The sequence below is a fragment of the Parasteatoda tepidariorum genome, chromosome 11 (genome assembly GCF_982258835.1).
Source record: "Parasteatoda tepidariorum strain Cologne lab strain chromosome 11, Ptep-v5.0, whole genome shotgun sequence".
Lineage (NCBI taxonomy): Eukaryota > Metazoa > Arthropoda > Arachnida > Araneae > Theridiidae > Parasteatoda > Parasteatoda tepidariorum.
In genome coordinates, this window is record NC_141765.1 from 18,618,720 (window position 1) to 18,644,423 (window position 25,704).

General features: G+C 28.3%; 2 protein-coding genes across 21 annotated transcripts in view; one reads left to right on the forward strand and one right to left on the reverse strand.

Annotated features, from left to right (window-relative positions):
- The first annotated feature begins 4,771 nt into the window (after positions 1-4,771).
- Positions 4,772-25,556, forward strand: LOC107451032 (uncharacterized). Of its 17 annotated transcripts, none has more exons than XM_087155409.1 (6): positions 4,772-4,903; positions 8,269-8,319; positions 14,128-14,206; positions 14,693-14,818; positions 21,063-21,927; positions 24,889-25,556. In XM_087155409.1, exons 5-6 carry the CDS (start codon positions 21,805-21,807, stop codon positions 25,069-25,071), a joined length of 306 nt encoding a protein of 101 aa, XP_087011535.1. In that variant the 5' UTR covers positions 4,772-4,903; positions 8,269-8,319; positions 14,128-14,206; positions 14,693-14,818; positions 21,063-21,804; the 3' UTR covers positions 25,072-25,556. The 17 variants fall into 17 exon arrangements, with proteins under 17 accessions (XP_087011535.1, XP_087011545.1, XP_087011533.1 ...); XM_087155407.1 differs by having other exon boundaries at positions 4,787-5,151; XM_087155410.1 differs by having other exon boundaries at positions 4,797-4,843.
- LOC107451031 (BAI1-associated protein 3) overlaps positions 13,280-25,704 on the reverse strand; it is a 392,542-nt gene continuing 380,117 nt past the window's right edge. For 3 of the 4 annotated variants that reach the window (XM_087155406.1, XM_087155403.1, XM_087155404.1), the window contains 3 exons: positions 20,723-20,910; positions 19,829-19,888; positions 13,280-13,828 (listed from right to left, as the gene is read on the reverse strand). In XM_087155406.1, the coding sequence (XP_087011532.1) occupies positions 13,743-13,828; positions 19,829-19,888; positions 20,723-20,910 (334 nt within the window). In that variant the 3' untranslated portion in view covers positions 13,280-13,742. The remainder of the gene's footprint in view (positions 13,829-19,828; positions 19,889-20,722; positions 20,911-25,704) is intronic. The other variant, XM_087155405.1, reaches the window with a different exon arrangement.

The following is a 25,704-nucleotide window of genomic DNA, read 5'->3' on the forward strand; positions in this document are numbered from 1 at the left end:
ATCTGAAGGGATATTTTAATACATATAAATTGTGAAAAATAGTGAATAATTAATTAAGTGGCGTTGACTGTTCTAATCCAGATTATGTTAATTGGATCCAGTAATAAATTGTATGCGTATAATAAGAAGAAATTTAATGGTTTGAGAGGCATACCTTAAATTTGCCAAAGTTAGTGCAGATATTGCTTTAAAATAAATAATGAAGACATAAGAACGTTCTTTTTCACAATAGACATTTTATTTTTGAATTTTTAAAAGATTCAGATTTTTACTCTCAAAAGGTATTGGGAATAATGGTGTATTGGTTAAATATGGTATTAACAGTTTAGTCAGGAGAGAGGTTGAAAGGTTTAGCTTAAGACTCTTATTCCCTCGTTATCTTGGATTTTAAGTTACATTTTCTCAGATTGTTTTTTCTATTTTTGTTCTTAATAAACTTATGTAGTAATTTATTTACATCGCCCTAGGTCTTTTTAATGAGCTATTATCGATGGCCTGGGAAAAATCCCTGGTGATGATCCGAAGACATGCCTTCACAATTTTGATCCTCTTCAGAGAGGATGGCTCCCCCTCTCTGATATCCTTACGACCCCTGTTCGACGTCGTGCACTTTATGGTAAAGCAGTTTAACTAGGACCGATACAACACACCCTCGGTTCCTTCGCAGAATAATCTTGGTGGCCATACACCCATTCACTGATCGCAGCTAGTGATTTTCGACGAGCTAGTGATTTTCGATTCAAAATGCAGATAAAACAAAGGAAAATTATAGACATATGAAAAGGGGGGGGGAATAATAATGAAAAAAAATAACGAGCAACTGAATAATAAACAAAAATAACAGACATTCATTTCTTAATTTAAATAGTTTAAGAGAAATGTTAACTTGGGCAGATTTGTGTATTTTTTCTAGAAAACGTTTTTCAAAAGTATTTAAGTAATAAGAATGTAGTTTAAATAAAATAAACATTCGAGAAGTTAAGATTTTTTCAGCTTTTGTGTACTAAACCACTACTGACAAAAAAGGATAATAAAAATAAATAAATTGAAGCAATAATTTTTTTCATGCAGTATTACTCCAGAAATTTCTTCTATCACAAGCTATACGAAAAATGGAATTATTTATAGTAATTCCACTTTTTATACCGCTAATAAATAAATAACCGTTAATTAGCTCTTGCATCGTTTTTCAATAATTGATATAGAACTATACTTTACACTATTAACATAGACCTTATATAGAAGTTAAAAATATTAACGGAATTTAGGAATCTTTTAAAAGGCAGTTGTCAATAAAGTTTGAAAAACTCTTTTATAGATGGTACTAATACGAATTCCACAAATGACATCACTTCATCTTCCAGTCGTGACAAGAATTCTCGACCATTTCCGAAAAAAAAGGGATAAAAATAAATAGGTGAGTCAAATAGCTAAAAAATGAAAAAAAAATTAAAATAAATGCTTACTTTTAAAAAAGGAAGATTTGACAAAAATTTGCGGCCTGATCCAAATCGATGTGATAAAGTACTAAACATATTTTTTATTTAGTGGATTTAAAATTATAATTATTCTCAGGTAGAATGTTATGTACATTATTTCAGTTGAGATATCAGTATAAATAGAGCTGTTAATGGGTAAAAACTTTAAAAAAAATTAAATAAATACTAATTGGTATTATGTCTTCTGACTTTTTAGTATGAAGGAGTTATTGAGAAGCAATTACAAACCAAAGGTATTTTGCTCATTTTGAATTTAGACATTTATTTTAACAGCCGTGATTTTCGAAAATAAATATTAAATAAGGTAAGAAAAAAAAATTATAACCTTTTTGTACATTATGGGAAAAATAGTAATTTAAAGAGAAAATTGGGGGAAACTGTGAAAGGAGAAACTTCTCGCAAAATATTTGTTAAAAAATTCAATCTGTTTTATGGCGGCATTTTTAACATTTAAAATTCGATTTTCTATTATAAAATAAAATGATAAATTTGCATGTGAGTTGACGTAAAAGTAATTTATAATAAAAAGACTAAAAGGTCGGGATAGCCTGGTTGGTGGGCACTGGGCAAAGAGTTCGTGGGTTCAATCCCAGCCGGCCGAAGACTCCCCGTGTAGGAAATGTTGACTGATACACGTTAAATTTGTCAAGTCGCAAAGTCCTCCATGTTCCCATAACAAATGAATACCTCTGTGGGTACGAATCCAGGAGTTTCCTTGTCTTCTTGATTGATTCCAAATTACAAGGCTACGGAGTTGAACATTAGTAGTCGTAAGCTCAAAATTGGGTCGGCTGTTCAACGACGGATATAAAAAAAAAATAGAAAGGTTAACCCCTTAACGATCGGTTAATTTTCAAGAAAACGGTCATAAAAATGTCTATTTTTTTTGGCTTTTGTACTTGTATTACGTATTTGATTAGTGCTGCAACTAATTTAAAACAAACTAACAATCTACAATTACCTTAAAAATATTCTGGTACTGCCATCAGGTGTGTAAAATGAGAAATAAAGGCGAAAACTCACCCCATCATTTTCACGAGAGTGAGAAGGAAGGGGTTAAAAGAGAATTTTTCCTCAATTTTCAAAAATTATAAATATTTTCCATAAATCCAAGATTTTTTAACCAGGCAACCTTTTTATCGCGTGCAACGTATTCTAATATTAACGATCTTACGTAATTTGAGTAAGCTGATCAAACGGTGCTCTGTCTGAAGCAAATTAAAACGAATGATTAATATTTTAAGCTAATTAATTGAAAGCGTGGAAAAAATGAAAACTTTTCCTGACATTTTTCTTTTAAATTTAATTTTCTCCTGCATGCCCACTTAGTTTAACTTTTTTAAGAAAATACTAATATTTTAAGTAAGAATTTTAAGTAAAATTTTTAAGTGGAAATTTTTAAGCTATTTCGAACTCGACAATAAACTTTTTTTCACTTAATGATGTGCTAACTACTGCTGACGTGAAAACTATTATCCAGAATTTTTAAAAAGGGAGAAAATATAAGCCTTTAAGGGGGCACTAGATTAAAACCTCTCACTTACGATACACTCAATCATTGGAAACTGTAACAAAGACATTCTTAATCCAGCATATTACTTTCCCACCTTTTGATTGGCTTTTAAATGCTCCTTGCCTTGTAATTTTTTTTAACTGAGTGAGAGGTAGTTAGATGGGTCTACGTCGTCACTAAGTTAGGGAATACATGCTCTAATATAAAAGGATCATAAACAAGGGGTGGACAAAATAATGGAAACACTTCTATGCTAATACACTTTTTCATATTTCTCAAGCAAAACATAAAGATGATTTTGTAACTTTAGAACTGTTTAAATCATGCGTTTTCTCATACTTATAAATGAAGTTTCAAACCTTTTAGAGGTTTGAGGAACCAACAATAAATTACAAACAGAAAATAATATTTTTGAACACCCTATGTCTGAAAATGCAGCAATAAATTTGTCTCTTGAAAAAATTACTTTCGTTATTATATGCCATATTTGCACAAAGTTTTAAAAGTCTAGCTTAAATATTTATGGAGATATGGACATTTTTATAAAAAAAACTAAATTTTTTTTGTTTTACGCTTTTTTTTTTTACTTAAAAAATATTCGATGAAATCGTATAAGTAATATAGTGTATAAGTAATTAAAGTAATAATGTATAAGTAATTAAAGTAGTTTTTTTATACTGCGCATGCGTGGAAAAAGTTTAGCATTTTTTTTCCTTCATAATTTTGTAGTGAATCATATTTGGCAGCTAATGAAAAAAGTCCAATATTAATATTTTAAAAATTTTAAATATTCCAAGCAATTTTCTAAGTAGTTTTTGTATTTTTTAAAAGAAACTCAAAATGATAAGGAGTTTTTTACAAATGTTATTTTATATCATAAGACAAAATTAAATGACAAATGATAATTACCTTACAATGAACGTTCATGCACCAAAATAGGATTGTATAAGGAAGGAAAACATGCAAAAGTCAATTGCATTGTCAATGAAAATCTCATGACAATGTAGATTTTAACTGAGCATAGGAGACGCTGCAAACAGAAACCTTATAATTATGTAGATTTAAGAGGATTTTAATCTTGGAACTAGCTTTATTCAAGTTTTTTTCCCCTTGAAAACCCTAAGACAACCTCGTTTTAAGGTTGCTATGTAGAAGGTTGTTTTCCAAGGTTTTGGATTAGTGTAATTTGGTAGAATAGAGCAGATTGTCGCAGACCACGTATTAAGGTTGGAAGGTTTACACGCAAACCGTGCAAAAACCTTTTTCAGGTTGACATGAAAAGGTTTTTGTTGAGTGACAAAAATCTTATCTTGCTATCTGGGACTGAAGACGAAAAATTCTCTTATGCAAATTTGAGATGCGAACTATCGTATCTCAGAATTCGCATATGCAATTTTTTTTTTGCATCAAGTGTGAATGCCCCTTTAGGTCCATTATTAAGTAAATAAAGTTTTTATTGTCCATGACTTTCATGTGATATTAAAAACATAAATGTAATTTAAACCATTCTTAAAAATCAGAAATCAGGAGCTGCATGTGAAAAATTTGCGTTTGCTAATTAGGAGATACGATTTGATTACCCTCAAGAAACCCGCCAGCCAGGTTTTCATGGTGGTTCACATGCGCATAGAGTTAGAATGGCCCTCACATCGTTTCATTTCTCTTGCAATTTGTGCGCCCTCTATAAAATTGTGATGGGATTTAACAGTTAAATAAATGAATTGAGCAAATTTTTTTTATTAGCAGAAATAGGTAAACAGAAGCATTTAAATGCTTAGTTTGTCTGTTTTGTTTCGTTTACGTTTAAGGTCCCGGGAATTTTAAAATTTGTGTATGTGAGAAACGAATTGTGAATAATTGCTTTTAAATCAGTTAAAAATAATTCTGCATGGTACTTTATTGCTAATTTTCTTATTAATGTAAAAACTGTTGTTTTATAAGAAAGTTATAACTTTAGTCTCTTTGTCTTTATTTTGTTCCAAGTAAATACGAAATGAGAGAAACATAAATGTTACATGAGGCATAGCTATCATTTTGAAAACATTATTTTTAATCTTTGTGGTAATCAGTGTTCGATAATTCTCACAATTATTGCTTGTCCTGCTGAGCATGTTAGTCGTCAAAGTGTATGCCGAATTGGTATTTGTACTTGTTCAAACATCTTATTCAAATTTAATAAAAGTGTATGAATATTACAATTATGCCAAAAAATTTCTATGTTCATCTACTTCAAAAATTTTAAATATAAATCAAAAGTATCATTCATTAGGTTGACAAGTATGAAATTTTTTGAAAAAATAATATATTTGAAAAAATATTATTATATAGTAATATTTAACTGCTATCAATTATTGATTGCAAAATTAAAATATGAAAATTCTTATTTCTGAAGTGTAACCTTTCTTGATACTAAAAAACTGTATTTGACAATTTTTCAGGGTATACATGTGACTTTTGCATGTAATTTTCTAATGATTCTAAATGTCGCACACAAATAGGAAAGTTGTTCTAATGTTCTTTATATTTTTACAACTTATGTAATTTATTGGAAACATGTGTTATCTTAATGATTTAAGAAGTTAATTTGTTAGTGGAGATATTTTAAGTGATGAAATTAGATATAAAAATATACTTTTTATCATTAAAATATTGGTGGAAACCAATTGTAAAGTTTATATACATTGATTGACATGGCTCTAAAAGTTTATGTTGAGTTCAAAAGTTTTAAGTCCCTTTAAATGTTTATTTTACTTTTTAAATTTTTAACCTTATTTTAATAATAAAGAAATTTATAATTTTTTTTGCTGATGATTATTGTATTAGTTAATTTTTGAGATTTATTTATTACTTAATTTATTAATTATTTTCTAGGTATACAAATTTTTTCTAGATTTAAAGTTTTTTCTGATTCTGTGATTTAAAGTTTCTTTTAAGGTAAAAACATGTATAGGGAAAACTGGAGTTTAATAGGACAATGGTCATATTTTAAGGAAAATATAGCTTTTAAGAAATCATTATGTAACACATAATTAGTAATATCAAAGCTGCATACTTTGATATCAGGAAGTCTGCTATTTTCCAGTAAAATTATAAGAAGTAAAATTATAAGAAAGTAAAATTATAAGAAAAGAAGAAGTAAAATTATAAGAAATAAAATTTGACCTATAAAAAGTAAAATTTTTTTACTTAATATTACCTGAGATTTTTCATGAGGCTACTATTATAACACGAATATTCTATTTTGACTAGATAATATTCTATTTTATTATATTTTTAAATTGACTTGGAATAAACTTGTTTTACATTGTTCAGAAGAATATAAAGTATCTAGCATATGGGGACTAATGTGATATCAGGATTGATATTATATAGGATTAAATGAATTGAATTCATGAGTTATTTAAAAGATTAATGTTTTATTAAAGAGTTTTACAAAAGAAAGTTTTAAAAAACTGGCAATCTCTAAAGAAATTATTTAAAAATAATATCAATTTCAACAAAATGCTATATTTTTAAGTAAATAATAATTAAAATGAATTTATGTTTTACTGAAACATTTAGAAGCTAACTGCAGAAAAAAAAAACTACTTCAAACTTCTATGAAATAGATAATTTAATTTTTCTAATTGGACAAGTTTAATAATTTTAAACATAGAATATTTGAAATAATTTAAAATTTACAATGTTTTGTGTTTTTATACTGATTCAGTTCATTTTCTTGTATCTGGGAAAGCATTTTGAACTGTTCTGAGAGTTAAAATAAATGTCTTTTTTGATTTTATTTCACAGACATGTGTAGAGAATTTTGATTTTGAAATTTTAGACTTTTTATCTGTTACTTAAATAAGCTAACTTTTTATTCAGAATTGCTTTTGATATTATAGCTTCTTCTAATGCCTGCTTCTGTTCAGTTTTCTTTCTTTTCTTTATTGTGGGGCATCTGAAATAGAGTAGTTGGGAACTTCATCAAAAATGCACAGTAGTAGGTATAAACAGAGACTAGAAAATCTGCAATTCAGTTTGCTCTCTGCAAAAATAAAACTTTTTGAGAATTGGCACATTGATGATAAAGTGGGTGACAATTGAATCTGTCATTTCATGCAATGCTATATAAAAATGATTTGACCTGAGGTTTCAGGCTTTGCCAGATCAATCAGCGTTTAATAAAGTCAATGTTGAAAATTTTTATTCACATATAGCATAAGTCTTTCAAAAATACAAACTCAAACTCTAAAGAATAATTAGCTCAGGTAAGAGCTATTTTATAACTGCAAAAAAAAATGAAGCAAGTTGGCAAAGTCACATTTGGCAAGAACGGTAACAATGTAATGTAGTAATATTTGTTATTTTATTAATGTGCATCATACCACACCTGGATTTTATTTGCCATTGCTGCAAGAAACAATTACCTGATCGATGGAACTACTTTTTGAAGAACTATTGCAGAATTTTTTTTAGAGTAATATAAAATTGTCTTTGTCTATAATCGATCAGAAAACTATTTGTTCATAAATTTTAAATATTTTGATTTTAATTTTTTCAACTTGAATATGTACATTCTATTTTGAAATAAAATCTCTAAAATAATTGCGTCTGATAATATGAAGTCTTAAAATAACTGACATTCCTTATACAGGTGCTCTAATTCTACTAATCTTGTTGAATTAAATGTGCCTCATTAGACCCGCAGCAAGTTCAATAGACCCCAACCAAAGGAATAAATGAGAAAAATACAGTTGTGTGTAAATATTATTATATTAAAAAAAGCAAAATGTTATCTCCTTTAATTTTCCTTTAAAAGCCAATATATCTCTTGTTATATATATATATAATTGTACTGAAATTTATTCATTTAAATTTTAAATATTTATTTCTTTAAATATTGCCCCAATATCTCCCACTTTACTATTCAAATATTTTTGGATCATTAAATTTAATCAACGATTAAAAATAACATCATACTCAGTTTTCGTCAGATTAATGATTTTTATAATTGTGTGAAAAATTTTTGTGACTCCCTAATATATTTTCAGAGATATGGTGAATACTATATTAATTTGAAGATCGTCTAAAAGTTGTATACTTTCCATTACTCTTCTGATTAAACTTCTAGGAGCTACATTTTATGGATTTAAAATTACAGTTCTATAATACAAAATATACTCATTTAAAATTTTTAATTGTGTTTTGTAACAAATTTGTAGCATTTCTGATTCCATGCAAAAAAATAAATATTTTTACCTATTTTCTTTTTAGTTTCAAAATGAGATACAACAGTTAGTTTAGTTTTGATCTCTCCTTTTTCAGGTATGCATTTTTATAAAAAAAAATTTTTTTCTAAAAAGAAAAGGCATATACAAGGCATATTTTATACAAATGCTATAATAAGCAAAAATTATAGCAACAGTTTATTTCAATTCTTATTAATGTTTTACAATTGTCAAAAATGAATTTGTGGCAATTTTTCTTCACATTTCAGGATATTAGAAAGTTTAAAAATTAAAGTGTTGAGAAACCTTTCTGGCATTGAAAAATTAAGTACCGCCACACTTAGATTGGCTGGTTTTTAACCACGCCCTCACATTCGTATTCTAAATGAAAACAACAGAGTCCTAAGCCAAGCTCATGGTAGGGCATCATCTGGAATCAGACATTCCAGATTTTGCTTTCCAGATAAATTTTTTTTTCTCTATTCCAGAAAGCTTGTGGTATGGGTTCTGGTTGTAATTATGCAATTGTAATTGCTCTGACACCACTAGGCTAATTTTTTGCTTTTCTTTTAGTTTCAAATAATTCTTATACTGAATATGTCATTAGGGTCATTAATCTGTTCAAAAATGAAAACTTTCCAATATTCTCTTCATTATACATTATACTCCATGAAGAACTACAGTATCAGCATGCAACTTTTTGTTAATGTTTGACTTTATTTGTATCAAATCACCAATCCTTCTTTCTCCAAAACAAAGCATTACCTCTTATAAGTTTTATACTGTGACATAGAAAACTTTAAGATACATTCTTTCTTAAATGTATTTGCAAATATAAAATCTTTTTTTTTTTAAATAAAAAAAAAAACACTTTGGTATTTGACCATTTATATTTGTGTTATGCAGTTGCCTTTTTACCACATCAACTGAAACAAGAGTTTCTCTAATTTTATTTATTTCTTCCTTGATTGCATTTATTGGATATTTTTCTATTTTGCTTGCTTATGATAATATGTTTGTCTTTTGTTTTGTTATGGAATTGGTGCGTCTAGAACATTTCCATGGGTCATTTGTCCCTGTTTCTTTTAAAGGTGCTAATGCATATTTATCTCTTTGTCTTGGAATTTTCTGTTGTTAAGCAATTTTTGTGTCAGACTAAACTTCTTTTAAAATTTGTATTTTTCAACTACATAATTAAATATTCATGCCTTTTCTTCATTTTGTGAATATTTTGTTATCTTAACTGCAATAATTTATAATTTTGTACCATAATATGCGAAATCTAAAGTATTATAAATGTAAACTAATGTAACTTGTCTACAGCTTTTAGAAAAATTTTCAACTCTGTAACAGAGTGTTAGAAACCAAAATTAACTCAAATAAAAAATTTTTATCACAAAAATTAAAAATATTTCTTTGCAAGTTTTTCTAAAAATTTTTTTTAAATATCCATTGTATCATTACATATTTTAACCACTTTTTCACCAGATTAAACAATTATTATTGGCTGCTATTGTTTAAAATATTATCAATTCAGAAGGAAAGTATGAGATACCATTTTAAAGATGAGTATAAGTTAAAAATGTTTGTCTTATTATTTATAATATAAGTTTGACTTTGCAAAGTTTTTTGAATAAATTTTTAAATACTTATTATATTGTTACATAATAGGTCAATATTGACAACCAAGTAAACACCTATTATTGGCTGCCATTTTTAAAAAAAATTACTATTCAAAAGCAAAATGTAAAAAGATACCATTTTAAAATTTGACACACATGGAAAATATTTGTTTTATGTATAAAAAAGTTCCCATTAGGTCACTTTTTCACCAAATTAAACTGCTATTGACTATCGATTTTAGAAAAATGTATGACTCAAAAATAAAGTGTAAGGCACTATTTTTAAGACACTCTAAGTTGAAAATATTTATTTTAAAAAGTAAAAGTTCTACAGTGAAAATATTAATTCACTACATATTAGGCATTGTATCATTGTACATTCCACTCGTATCTTAACATGTAGACAACTTTCCACCAAATTAAACCTTTATTACTGACTGTCAATGTTAGAAAAATTTACATTTCTAAGTAAAGTTTAAGGCATTTTAAAGATGAACACAGCTAGACAATATATATCTTTGAAAAAAATCACTTTTTTAAGCAACTGCATTTTTAAAGTTATGAAAAAGCTAAATCTTTTGAAATTCAAAAATGTGAAATATTGTTGAATGGTGGAACAAAAAAAAAAAATGTAAACCTATTTTAATTAAATTTGTATCGAAAAAATATGTTTAGGACAACTGCAGAAAAATTAAAGAACTACAAATGAACATATATATTAATTGAGAAAGTTTTTAAAATTTTTTTTTCAATTCTAAACATTATTGCTCGTGTTAGTTGCATTTGAATTGAATTTCAAGATACATAATTTTTACCCTGTTGTTTTGACTTTTTAGTATTTCACTTTTTTTATTTTAAGTATTTCTTAAATAAATCAGAATTTAAGGTATAACTCAATTGTAGCTGAATTCTGTTGTAAAAATTATTTATGCTTAAATTTTTTGTTAGAATTGACTTACTTATCACCAAATGTTAATGAAATTGCTGTGGTAAATTTAACTGTGAGACTTACTAAGGTAAAATACAAAGAAGGGGAAAAAAAGGAGAGTTTTGTGAAGCAATGCAGCAGGAACTGTAAGCATCAGGGTTTGAAAATGTGCTTGTATCAAGGCTCGGAAATTTCAAAATTTTTGCATGATCTGCTGAGCATGTGAATCTAAAAACTGCATGCACTTAACTTTTATAATCCAACAAAACTGACTAGTGCAAATTTAATAAAACATATGACTATACCTGATATTAGTCAGGAGAAAAAGTGTTCTTAGCAATTTTATCTCTATTTTAAAACTTTTGCAGACAATTAAGAAATATTAATTAATATGATCAAAATAGTTTTAGTATTATTAACAAATAAATATCACAAATATGCATTGATGGAGTAAATGCAAAATTTTTTTATTTACAAACTAGTATTGTCAAAATTATTAAGTATCACCAATTGTATGTCTTTAACATGTTACTGTCATTCTTAAATTTGCATTCCCATTGCTATTTCACCTTTATATTCATTATTTTCTTATGCTTATCAATTGTGATAAATATGTAGGATAAAAAATGAGCATGACTTGAGTTATGAAAAAGCATTTTTATAATTGAGTTTAATACCATTTAGATGTTATCAAACATAATCGCTTCTCTTTTCTTACTCTTCGGGGCCATCTCCCCACCTCATCCGGTATTTTGTTGATATTCATCAATATTTGAGGGCAATTAATGAGTATTAATGAGTATTTTAAGTATTTGCATGTCCTACTTGGCGATATAATTTTTGAGCTTTAGTAACATTAAGTACTTGAGAACAATTGCCTTTTTTTTTATTCTCATTTTTTACAACACTTTTAAAATTTAACTTAAAATTATGGAACCTATTCTAATCAAAATTGTGAGAACAAGATAAATTTTCTTAGATTTCTATAATTATAAATACGCAACTAACTAAGATAGCATTGACTGAAATAAGTCTGACTTTTTGTCTAAGCTTATATTTTGCTGAGATTTACAATTAAATAATTTTTTTAATCAATCTCATAGCATTTATCATATTCCATGTTACTTGTCGGTGTGAATCATATTATTGAAGTATGTTACAGTGACAATCAAATGGTCTAGCACTGTACATTTAATGAGTGTACTTTTACCCATTTGAAATAATCTAGATGAGCTGAATAATATCCAGATGAATTTAAAATTCTACTTTTTAATAAAAAAGGCCTTTTAAAATAATTTTTTCTTGTTAACTGTTCAACTATCCAGTTTTGAATGTTGTATATAAAAGCATGCAGCATTTTAAATCAGCATTTCTATTTAGTTAGTATGTAAAATATGCATGATCATTTGTTATTTATTTTACTGACTTGTGTCTCTGTTTTATTATTTTGCTCCTAGACTTATATTGTGTGAACTTACATGAACTAAAGCCATTTTTGTTCATCTTAAATGGAGATATTTATGAAACCAAAATAATATAAGTGTGCAAGTTATATAATAAAGTAATATAAGTAGTGTAATATAAGTGTGCAAAATAATATAAGTGTCCAAAATAATATAAGTGTGCATAATTTAGACATTATGATGATGAGTAATCAATTACAGTACAGATCCCGTTATCCGTAAATCGGAAAACCAAAAAAAAACGGAACGAAATTCGATAAATTTTCCTGCAATTTAAAAAAAAAAAAATTTTTTTTCCTCATAGGATTTTAGGATTTGTCTTTCTTTTTTGAAAGATGTTTACCTTACCATCATTTCAGAAATAATCATTAGTGTATTACTTCATCGTTTTTTCTTATTTTTAAGATTATTTCCAAATAAATTTTTTTTTTAGTTGGGTTTAACACTAAAAAAACGGCTTTTTGTAGCGATTCAGAAAACCGGAAAAATCAGTTATCCGGAATAGCGATAAACCCAACTAAAAAAAAAAATTGGAAATAATCTTAAAAAGAACAAACGATGAAGCAATACACTAATGATTATTTCCAAAATGATGGTAAGGTGAACATCTTTCAAAAAAGAAAGAAAAATCCTAAAATCTCATGAGGAAAATGTTTTTTTTTTTTTTTTTTTAAAATGGCGGGAAAATTTATCGAATTTCGTTCCAGTTTTTTGGTTTCCCAGTTTTCTGATTTCTGGGTAACGGGTTCTGTACTGTACTTGCGATTAAATAATAATTTGTGACTGCTAGTTACTATCTGATTATCATTGTTTTTTTATCATTTCTTTCTATTATTATAATAATATTACTTATTGTTGTAGATCACAATTACAAGTTATATATTATACTTTTTTCCTACCTCCTTACTTCCTGATATTCAGATGTGTATCTTTTAACTTTGGTTTATGAAACAAAAAATAAAACTATGAATTTGATACATTGTTTGACTTATAGAGAGTATGAAATTTTGGTTACAGTCATTGAAACACACAACGAAATATCTCTTTTTCACAACCATTTTATTATCAAGACATTTCTCACTAAATAAAACAAAATTTTATCTGAAATATTATAATCAAGCAAATTACAAATATTTCACATAAACAATAACAGTATTAAGCATATTCATTGAATTTCTGAAATTAAAATTCTTTTAACTCAAGATTTTCAGTGAGAAATATAAAAGTCTTGCATCACATTCTGGCAATATATTTTTATTACATTGATTAAATGAAGCAATGAAGTCACAGAGAATGTATAATCACTGATGTAGTACTCATTAAAAATTACACAAGACAAATTATTTGAGATATATAATCTCCATTTAAAGAATTTAACACATGCAATAAATAAAATGACTCCTTGTCTTAGGTCATGTTTTTATTTAAAATCATATATGGCAATTGGCAGTTCATGAAATTATGAAGCTGGCATCATTCACAATTAGATGAATACTTTGAAAAACTTTCAAAGATGCTTAAATTTTTCACTTTTTAGGAATGTAGTTGCAGCATTGTCCCAAGGCCTTGTTTCAAGAGTATTAAGTATATCACCTAAAGGAAACAGAGATAATTTGGTATAATCATTAAAATATTCAGATGTTTTTATTCAAATTTCGCAGAATTTAATAAAAATATTTCTGATTTATTTTCTTGTGAGCGGAAAAAGTCCATTTTTTTTCAGTATGCAATTAATAATATTTTAAGATTATTAATTGCATATTGAAGCAAAAGGGTAATTAAGCAAAGGGGCTTTAATACAACCCCAAATAGAATCAGGCGTTTGGTTTGAAAAACTTGCATCTTTTTGGTTACCTTTTCAACGTAATCTGTATTTATAATGTACTTCATAGGTATATGGATGTTTGAACACAGGGCAGTTCCAAGAAGAAAAGGATTAAAAATCTATTTTCTAGAGACTGCCAATTTCAGGTTATCATTTTTTAGTATTTTTTTACTGCAATGTTAATGTAAAAATATTTTATGTACTGACCTTGCGTAAAATAAAAAAAATCTCCCTGGATTAACCTTTTTATTGATTGGATTTTCGTGAACTAAGCGCCAATGTTAAAACATTAATGCCTGAATTTTTTTTCAACTTAATATTCTGCTTGATTATAGTAAATGCTGTCAAATGAATGCAAAAACTATAAAAAATAATTAAACTTTTAAAATATTTATTTTATAGAAATCAAAACATACCAATGTTAGGATGCTAGGCACGAATGGGTACAAGTTTTTTTCCCATTTAAAGATAAATCCAATTTTGAATAAACAATAACATAAAATACTATTTAAAATTAAGTCTTTTTCAGCAAAAGATTTCAGTTTCATTTGAAAAATAAAATGCAGCTATTAAGTATGAAAGTCTTTGAAAGTCGTCGCTTTCTCTAAACTAACATACCTTTTTTTCATCAGATTTATATTTTTCGCCATCAAAATATGAGGAAGAGTTGCAATCTATGACATATGGTCCCAAGAGCTGTTGAAAGTTTGAGCCCGAATAATGTTATCTGCGCTTTTTGTGAGTTTCACTATTTTTTGGTAAGTTTTTAAGCAAATTGTTTATCTCAAAATAATTCAATGTAATGAAGAATTTCAATTTAATAATTGTTAAAAAAAATTGAATTGAAAGGTATACAATTTTTTACATAATTGTAAATGACAAGATACAGAATTTTTGGTTTATCAGTTCTTGCAAAAATCAAGTTTAAAAAAAGACAGCTTTTTTATAAATTTATCACTCAGAAACTGTTAAACAGATTGTTTAACAGTTACTGTTATTAGATTTTGCATTTTGGTATTTAAAATTACATTCCTGAGAATTATTCATACATCTTCCAATTCAAAACGTTTTTGATAAGTGATATGTAATATTTGGATGAACAGATTTTATTGAAGTGACACTTCTAATGCGAATTCCAACAAGGTTGCGTTGAATGTTTCACGCTACCATGGTAACGAGCGGCCTGTGATCCTTGCAGGAGATTTTAATGTGAATTTCTCGTTACCTGAAGCTGAAACATTATTAACCTTCCTTAAAGACAAATTTGGATTTGAAATAATAAATGGTAGGAATGATCCAACAACCAAAGGGTGAACTACCATTGAAGCAGTTTTTGCAAGAAATATTGAAAAAAATAGAACTCAAACATTTCGTATCTTACTTTAGTTATCATAATCCCATTGTAAATGTTATAGATTTGGATATTTCTCTTTTCGAAAATGATAATTAAAAGATTCGATCAATTGTGAATTGTAAGCAATGTTAATAAAGTTTGTCTTAAAGAAACAATATGATTTCACTAAAAATCAATTTCTACCACTTCCTATTTTCATTTCCACATTACGAAATTTCACTTCTTCCGCGCGGAGGGACTCCACGCACTATTGTTTTTCATTGTGGATAAAATTTCTTTGATTTGCTTAAAAACATCCTGAGATGTGGCAAAATACGCAAAAATTGAAATTAATATACAGGGGTCCGAACTTTTGACTGCTCTCTCGTTTAAACTATTTGGATCATGTGTTCCAGTTAGCGACTGCCTTCCATATTTTGATGATCAAATATCCAAATGTGTTGAAAATTGGCCATGTTTAATCAAAGAAAGTATGCTTCCATAACTTAATGATAAATACTAGTTTATTAGCACAGTTGGACCATTATGATTGGCACTTAGTGAAAATCCCATCATTAAAATAGAACAATAAAGAAATCCAAGTTCGCTGTACATGAGGATTGTAATTTCTTACTTAAAATGTTACACCCAGTTTCCAGTTGCTGAGTTGTTAAAGAAATAAACTTGACCCTTTTTTTAAAAATGTTTTTTATTATTAGTTGGGGCATCATGTTAAAAATACTCTAAAATCAAATAAATTTTTGCATATTTTGAAAGCTAATCGTGTGCAAAAAATGATTAAAAGATACAAAATTTCTATCTTTAGAGGAATTCCAGTATTGCTAATATGCTTGAACATTTAAGGATTAAAATAGTTCTTTCAGTTAAATATTTAAAAAAAAATGCACTTAAGGAATGATATTAAAAGTCATACTTCCCACCCTTATGCTGTCAAAATACCTGAAGCTATCTAAAATTTAGTTTCTCTATTTTTCAGTTTTTATAAGCTTAAAAAATTTAATTGGTAAGGGTTCACTTGCCAACTGTCAATTGATTATGAATCAATGCAATAATATTAATTCTCATTCATAATAGCACACACATTGTGTTACTACACATTGTGCTTTATATTGAAGAATCATACGTCATGATTTGATAATCATGTTCCACTTCATATTAATACAGCTTAAAACTTCTTAATTGAAGTTTAAAAATTAAAGTAAAAGTAATTTAGCAAGTTAGAAAATTTTCAGCTTTGATTGGGACAACTGATCAATATTATCATTTAATATATATGCATATTTGAGCTACCTGCAGCAAATTAATTAAAAGTACATTTTTCAACTTTTCATGAAAAAGTATTTATGCTTTTGAAATATTTTAAGCATAAAGCAATATTATAGCTTTGACAGCATCATTGGGACAAAGTGAAATGTTCTCAATAAAATGTTCAGATATTTAGATTGGCCTGCCTTGAACCTAGGCCTAAATCCAATTAAGAATGGTTGGGGCATTTTAATTTTCCAAGCATATAGAAATGGTAAATAAAATAGCACTGTTGAAGAACTCCGTGAGTCTATTGGGAAAGCATGATATTCTTTCACCTGGCTTCAGAAGCTAATTACTTTAATGGGAATGTGTATATATAATATTATTAAGAATAATGGGGGCATTTTTGCTCTTGTGCTTAAACTTTCGAATGATAAAATAAATATTTTTCAAAAAAATTATTCATTTCCTGTGTTTAATTACATGAAAATATCTTTTTGCCAGCAATTTGTCAATCAAAATTTTTTTGCTTGTGATGAGATAGAGTGTACTGTGGGATATAGGGTACAGTGGGTAGAAAAGAATGAACTTTAGATTGCTTTACTGCAGAAGAGTTGCCTATCATAAGAATAAAAATTGCATGAAAATTTTTAAAATCAATTGCCACCATTTGCACACCTTACTTAAAATGGATAAAACTTGAAAAAAATTGGCCTTTTTTAAATTTTCTGGAGCAAACACATTTTAGCTTTTTATGCTTCTTGGATAATTTAAATGATTTAATTTTTTATGTTTGCACAATGTTTTAGAAAATGTCACATGTTCACCAACTTCACATAATGTTAGATCAGAATAACCCATAATGAAGATGGTTGCTGATCGAGTTTCACCTGCACTTTACCCAACCAACCATCTAGTTTTTTGAATTGGATTTTACATTATGTTTACAACTATGTACAAATATTTTCAATGGAGTAAGATTCTTTGGCCTACTAAATTGATAAGGTTCTTTTTTTTGTTTTTGATATTCAGCACACTAAAAGTGTAATTTTTTTTGGTGAAATAAGTATTTACTGGTCTAGATCTTAGTGTTGCTTGGATATATCCATCTCTTACTTCATGTTCGCCTATTTTATTCAAAGCCCCTGTCACAAGTTCAGCACACCTTTCCATCGCCTGGGATTGACAAGGAAACTTTAGTATTTCTCTAATTTGCATGGTTCCAGAATTAATGAGTGATTTTAATATGTTCATTTAAGTCTTGCAGCATTGAGGGAGGATGTACCATGTCAAAATTCTAATTAATGTTTTCAAACTAATCTTAAGTTTATCTTTGGTAGTATGAAATTTGATCTTTGCTCAACAAATTCATTTCAGCTAACAATATCTGCAGTACATTTTAAATGCTATCATTTTTGGGCATCATCCAGAAGACTTGAGAAATTGTGATCCTGTTCCTTTGTCCCATTCCAGACTGCAAACTGTTATCAACCATGTCCTTAGGTTGTATATAAGAAGGATCTTAAAATCAAGGCATCATCTCAACGAAAAAGACTGTTAGAAATTTTTTATTACTGAAGATAAACTTTCAACCTTAGGATTACTTCAAAACTTGTAGCAAAGGCTTTGAATAAAATATGTGAATATGAAGTTAGAGATGGATAGTTACGAAGAATATCAGAGCAACATTCAAATCTAGATCTATTGTGCCTCCATTCTCCAAAAAATCAGACTTTAGATATGTAGTAGTTGTAAAAAAAGAACCTTAACAATGTAGTATTGAAAAGCTTTGTATATAATGTAAATACCCCTCCATAAAATTAGGTGGTTAGTTGGGTTGAGTATAGGTGGAACTCACCGTGCAACTATCTTCATGTGGTGAGTTATGGGTATTTAATCTAACATAATGAGTGAGGAGAGACACTGTAAAAATTGAGAAAACTTCTTTTTTTTTTTTTTTTTTAACGTGCGAAAGTAAGAAATTAAATTATCGATCAGAATATAATTTTTTTAGGTTATTCAAACTAACAAAGAGGTATCAAAAAACTAAAGCGCGTTTGTTTCAAAATTCAGAAATTTTAGTCAACTTAAAAGAATTGAAAGGGGAATGATTTTTTCAAGTTTTAAGTACAATGGGTGAATGAAAGAAATTGACAGGGTATCCGTGCACCTAGAATGTCGTGAATTTCGGTATTGAACAAAATTTGTTATGAAATATCATGATTTTAACTATTTTTTAAAAAAAAAATTATGGAATGTCATGGATTTAGGTCGCTGAAAAATCTTATTTTTAAAATGGAATTTAGAAATACCCCCCCCCCATTTCATGGTGTTCCGCATATCTAAATTTGTAATAAAATCCCCACTCACAGTCATATTTTATTAAAGTATAAAATTTTTTTAACATGTTCTTTAAAAGTTTTGGAATTCTTTAAAAAAATGAAAGAAAAAACATCATTTCTAGAGCGAATTATCTTTTAAACTTCTGTGATTTCAGAATTTTTGTTATTATTTATTTTTATTTTATCAATTTAAAATTCTAGCTGAAGCAAGCCAGTCATTGGAGAAAATTTTTAAATTCCGAAATGAGAACAGAAAAATCTGGAGTATTTCTTTCCTTTCGGATGAACTAGAAAAGTATCTTTAGAATATAATTCTGCAGAACAAAATTATTTGCTTTTGTATTTTTTTCAGCTATTTTATTGCTTCAACTCTTTCTTTATTGTTTTTTTAAATTTAAAAATTTCTTGTTGTGTTTTTGTCGGAGAAAATAGTAACTTCGTTAAGTCATGAAAAAATCTAGGAATTAGTCATGGAAAGTCATGAATTTGAAAATCTAAAATGTAGCAGATACCCTGAATTGACAGATATTTAAAATTTTTCTGTGTTTCATATTCTTATTATAATATGCAACTTTTCTGCACCAAAGCATTCTAAAATTCCTTTTTTTAAAACCCATTCTAATATAGAGGTTTATGGATGAAAGATGTATTAAGAAATTTCTAGATGATTTACTTAAAAAGCTTTTCATACTTTCATTTATCTAATTCATGACATGCCTCTATCTATAAATATCTCCTTCATCCACTTATAAGTTTAGCTATGTTACTTTAATTTAAAAGCATTGTTATATTTAGGGAGAAATATTTATATTTGAATACTTTACCTTTACTAAATCTGGACACATTGAATGCTGTTTCCTTCCCATCTTCATCAGGGGGTGAACCTTTTAAAATAGAGTTAGGAAAAATATTTTTATTTGAAAAATTGGTAAATGCATATGCATATTATGTGTTTGATAAATAATTTCTAACTGTTCTTACGTTGGATGATATGCAATTTATTTGAGTTTTGGTCAAAGCCATTTGTGAATTTTAGAAATTTTTTTTTCTGTAAAATTGAGTTATGATTGAATTTGCTGCTCTGACAGAATTTATTTTCATCTGAAATATTGATAGGAACTATAAGTTCCCTAAAAATCACATTTTTCTACAAGCCATAGAAATGTTCTTCTTAGAAATTCAAAGAACATTTTGAATTTGAGTTGGATTTTTAAAAAAATGAATGCAAAAATAAGTTAATTTTCAGGAACAGAATACATATTTGACAAAATTTCATGCCATTCTTTATTTTTTTTTAAAAAATCACAATTGAATTCACAAACCAAAAACTTCAAAACGTCTATTAAAGTAATATTTGAAAGCTGCTGCTTATTTAAGATTATTTTAATCTTTATATTTAGGTGTAATAATTCGATAAGCAATATTTAATTGAATTATAATGAACTTGTGACATCCAAGTTTAATTTCAGAGCAAGTAATAAAGAAATTAATCTTTAAAAAAAAATCTCTGGCAAAAGATGATATATCATTGGTATTTAAATTTGTAAAAATGTCTCTTAACTTTTATTTCTTTTTGCTTCCTAAAATCCAAATGTGAGTGTAAAATTTAATTTTTATTCATTTTAAAATATTTTTATTTACATTAAAACCTATTGATATATCTTGTTTTAGCATGCATCTTAAGTAATTTTTAATTTGCGAAATAATATAAAACTTACAACTGAAATCTGGCACTGTGAGATTAAGCTCAATAGGTTCTGGTGGTTTCATGGTGTTTATGAACTCTAATTGGTCAAAACGTAGAAAAGCTTCTCCTTCAAAATCGTTTTTTCGCATAAAATCGAAATCCATAACTACTAAGTTTATAGCACCATTATTGGACTCAAAAAGTTCCCATGGAAGTGACCTGTTAAACAGAAATAGTATATGAAAAAGTAGGAAATTCTAAGTGTTTTAATAAATATCAGTTTAAGAATTTTTCTATAAAACGAACAATATGGATCACTGGATGATAATCCTCCACTTTTCCTCTAATCTGAGCTTTTTTATAATTTTCAGGAGGCTTCCACTTTTTGTATGATTTGATCCAATTTCCTGAAGCTGAGTTTTGCGATTCCAATGGCATTTCACTATTCCACAAAAAAATCTTATATTTATTTTTTTATTTTATCGTGTGGTGTAAAAAGATTACAAAAGACAAAGAATCACCCCCACCCTGAGGAGATTGACAGTTAAAGATGGAATCGCCACTACTAAAGTGTATCATAAAGTGATAATTCGCATTCGCAATTTGTGGATTGTAATGTTATTTTATTGAAAAGGAAATCAAAATTTTAAAACCCACATGGAAATTCGTTGCAGGAACTGTTGAAAATGTAATCGACAAAATCACGTGGATTTACAATAAATTGAGTGCGTCAAAAGTAATTTTCAAAATGCGTGATTCAAAATTCTCGGTACAAACAAAGTAGTAGTTTAAAAAAAAAAAAAGATTTCAAAAGTAAATCTGTGGCAATAACTGAAGTTAATACTATTGATTCAATTATTTGGTTTACGGTTAAAATCGCCAATAATAGAGTGCCTAAAAAAGTGATTCTTCAATTGCGAGATTTGAAGTTTGCCTAATGAACTATCATATTAAAACATGAGATTTTAATAGTAATAACTAAGCAAATAGATGTAATAACTTACCAAAGAAAAAAAAACGATTACCAAAACTACGTGGATGCACTACATGATTGTAATCAAGTGGGTCTAAAAGTGATACTGAAATGTGTGGATCGGACTTCACAGTAGTGTTATGTCATATCAATTGAAAAACCATTTGGAAATCTCTAACAATAGTTGCAAAAAGAGCGATCAACAAAACTGTGAATTTTTTGTGGAATCATTGCTAATAGACTTTCGTGATTCGAAATTTGTGGTAAGTTATAGTGTTGTATTAAAACATTAAGATTTTTTTTATCTATATGGAAATCTGTAATATAATTAGTAATAAATTATTAACCAATTTCATAATTCAATTTTATTTTAAAATTTCATAAATCTTGCTTAATTATGTTTGGAAATATGGACATTTTTATAAAAAAACTAATTTTTTTGTCTTAATTTTAATTGTTGTAGCTTTGAAACTATTCAATAAAATTAAACAAAACTTTTGGAGCAATTTAAAATTAATTACAAAATTGTTTTAAAATTTGAAAACTATACCTTTAAAATTGAGCTAGATATGACTGTTTAAAGTATCTCTTTGATATTGCGCATGCCCAGGGTGCACAACCGTAGGGAATCGTACTTAGAGACTAATAAAAAAATTCTGATTTAAGTATTGTAAAAAAATTTCAAGCAATTTTCTTAATTTTTGTACTTTTTAAAAGAGAGCTCAAAATAATAAAGGATTTTCCACAAATTTCTTTTTGTAGTGTTAAATAAGATATATTAAAAAGGACACCGGTACTGTGAAGGATCATCCCCCCCCTAAAGGAATGTATTTTCCTAATACTATCACAGTTTGGTGTCCGGAAGATTGTTGTAAGGTATCATTTGCTATTAAATGTTGTCTTATACGAAATGAAATTTGTGGAAAGCCCCTTATCATTTTGAGCTTTTCTCAAAGAAGTAAAAAAATTATTAGAAAATTGCTTGAAACTATTAAAATTTTTAAGATATTAAAATCAGAATTTTTCTATTAGTTGCAAAATACGATTCACTGTAAAATTGTGAATTTTTTCCCCCCGTGCATGCACAGTATAAAAGACAGGGTGTGTAGCGTTTTTAAAAAGTGCTTAAAGGTGCTTTTTTCTTTGGGTGTTTTTAAAAAGTGCTAAATTTTCCCTTTTTCAAAAGGAGATTTTTCCTTTACCATGTTGATTTTCACTGTGAATTATGCAAAAAGACACAGTTCACGTTGTTCTATTCAACGTTTTCACAATTCATTCAACCCCAATCTATTTCGGCGTATTGTCAGTCTGTAGCATTTGAAAGCGCCATTCGTTTTACATGATTCAAAACTTCACAATTTTTGACAATTGTAAAAAACAATGCCAAAAGTTTATTATTTGTTTTTGACATGACGGTTAAAACAAGATAAAACTGTCAATTATTAAAAACTTTCCAATCCTGCCCAATTATGATATTTTTTTAAAGTGCTTAAAAGCATCTTTTCAGTGCCTAAAAGGTGCTTATTTTTTGTTGAATAATTTGACTGCGCACCCTGAAAGAACTACTTTAAATTATTGTATATTTACTACCACTTTAAATAATTGAAACTATATTTTTTTTGAATTTTAAAGCAATAACTTTGTAATTAATTTTTAATTGTTCCAAATATTTTGTTTCATTTATTAAATAATTTTTTAATTATAGCAAAAAAACGCAAGACCAAATTATTTTTAATAAAAATGTCCATAACTCCATAAGTATTTAAGTTAGTATTATGAAATTTTATGCAGTTGCTGCAAGTAACAACCAAAGTGATCGGTATAAATTACAAGCTTACGGCTTGATTTTCTGGCATAGTATGTACAAAAATACTTTTATTTCGTAATTTGTTGATTCCTGAAACCTCTGCTAAATCTTTAACCCAACAGGACGCGCGGGGGTCCATATCGACCCCAGATGATTTTGTGAATAGAATTTCTTCGATTGACCTTGAAAGTTTTTTCTTTTCAGTAGTCTAATTTTATATGCCCACCAACCTATACCAGGTGTTACAAATTCGAAAGGGTCATTATTTTTTCATTGACGAAGGAGTAGTCAAGTTAGGAGTGTGACTGGACCCTGCGCGCCTTTTCGCGTTAGTCAAAAAGATGCATTTGAATATTGCTATTCTTTGTGTTCGGACGTTTTTTCTTAGCTGCAACATGGCAACACCGTAGGAAAAGGAAATGGAGAGGCTGCGAAAACTTTCGGATGAGGTTGAGAGTGAGGAGGACACTTTTTCTAATGTACAAACAGCGTAATTCTGATTGCGAAATTATGAGTGATCATGATTCACAATAAGAATTGGATGAAGATTCTGCTCAAGAAGATGCTTTGAACAACGATAATTTTTTTGGAAAAGTTGAATGTACATTGTGTAAAAAAGAAAAAGTCAAGACCCAAAGACTGCCGAAAGAGATGCCTGGATGCATGCAATGACAAAAAGGATGAAAATGAATCTACTTCAAAAAAGAAAGCTCTGAAATAAGGGACATTGCTATATCTGCCCAAGTAATAAGTACAAAAAATCATCAACTGCATGCATAACATATGAAAAATTTTTGTGCAAAGAACACACACTTAGTATATGTCAAAACTGCATGAATAAAGAATAGATAAGATAAAGAAGATAGTTTAGAGTAAGTTACGTATAATAAATATGCTATTTTTTGGATTATTGTGAGTATTTTAATGATTTCGTGTGTTACTAATTTTTAAAAAACTTAAATTTTATAATTAAAATAGTTTTGTTTTTGAATATTACGGTGAACAAAGCTTTAACTATAGTTTAGGCTAAGGACCACACACAGGTTTTTGTGTTAGTATAGGAGCTGCGTGTCCTGCCGGGTTAAGCTTAATTTCTCAGTATAAAAAATTGCACAAATTAATTATGTCTGAAGTTACAAAATAATCCTTTAATTATTTCTTGAGAAATTTAAAAAAATGATAAGAATTGAAAGTTTCTCTTCAATTATTGTAGGGTTGTATATTCCCTATGCTTTGTTAAATTGTTGGTTATATCAATCTTTACAGCTGTTGAATGAGAGAGTTGAATTGCAAGTCTGTTCATGACTGAACCTTCTCAATAAGATAAAGTTGGAAACAGCTCTTTAGCTCTTAAATATGAATTGAAGCCTGAAACTTAATGTATATACAATGTAATGGCATGACTTTGTCTTTTTAGATGAATGCAGGTTCTGTATACAACATCATGATGGCCGCATTCGAGTTTGGCGACATCATGGAGAATGCCCAATGGCAGCTTGCATTCGACATCGTCATACTGGCCCATCACCTAGAGTATTGGTATGGGGTGCCATTGGATACACGCCTCGATCACCTCTTGTTCCCATTGCCAGCATTTTGAACAGCAGCCATTACATTTCTGATGTGTTAGGGCCAGTTGTTCTGCCTTATCTTCAAGGCCTCCATAACACTACGTTTCACCAAGACACTGCACGACCGCATGTTGCCCGCACTGTCTTAACCTTCCTTGATACAGAACATGTTCGTCTGTTGTCCTAGCCAGCACGTTTTCTTGATCCATCACCAATTGAAAACGTCTGGTCAATGGTTGCCAGATGACTGTCATGCCACCACTCATCAGTCACTATGGTCGATGAATTGTGGCATGATGAAGCTGCATGGAATGCTGTACTTGTCCATGCTATCCAATCTCTGTTTGACTCGATGTCCAGGAGAATAACTGCTGTTATTGCTGCCAGGGGAGGCTGCTCCGAGTGCTGATTCCTCAGGATCTATGCATCCTAATGTCCTGAAAACTTAATCACTTGTTCTTCCAACTATAATGTATGTGCCCAATAAATATCATTCTGTTATTTGCATTCCTTCCTGATGTAGCAATTTTAATGACCAGTAGTATAGTTCTACACATTCATATATAAATTAATGTATAGGGAATGTTTATTTATAATTTCTTTTATAGTTTTTATAAATGGCTTGTGTTGTATTATTTTTATGAAAAAAATTACTGAACTGA

Coding starts and splice junctions, on each gene's coding strand:
- LOC107451032 (XM_087155409.1), top strand. CDS start 21,805: ATGTCATATCAATTGAAAAACCATTTGGAAATCTCTAACAATAGTTGC. Junction 21,928..24,888: donor TTCGTGATTCGAAATTTGTG/GTAAGTTATAGT, acceptor TTGTCTTTTTAG/ATGAATGCAGGTTCTGTATA.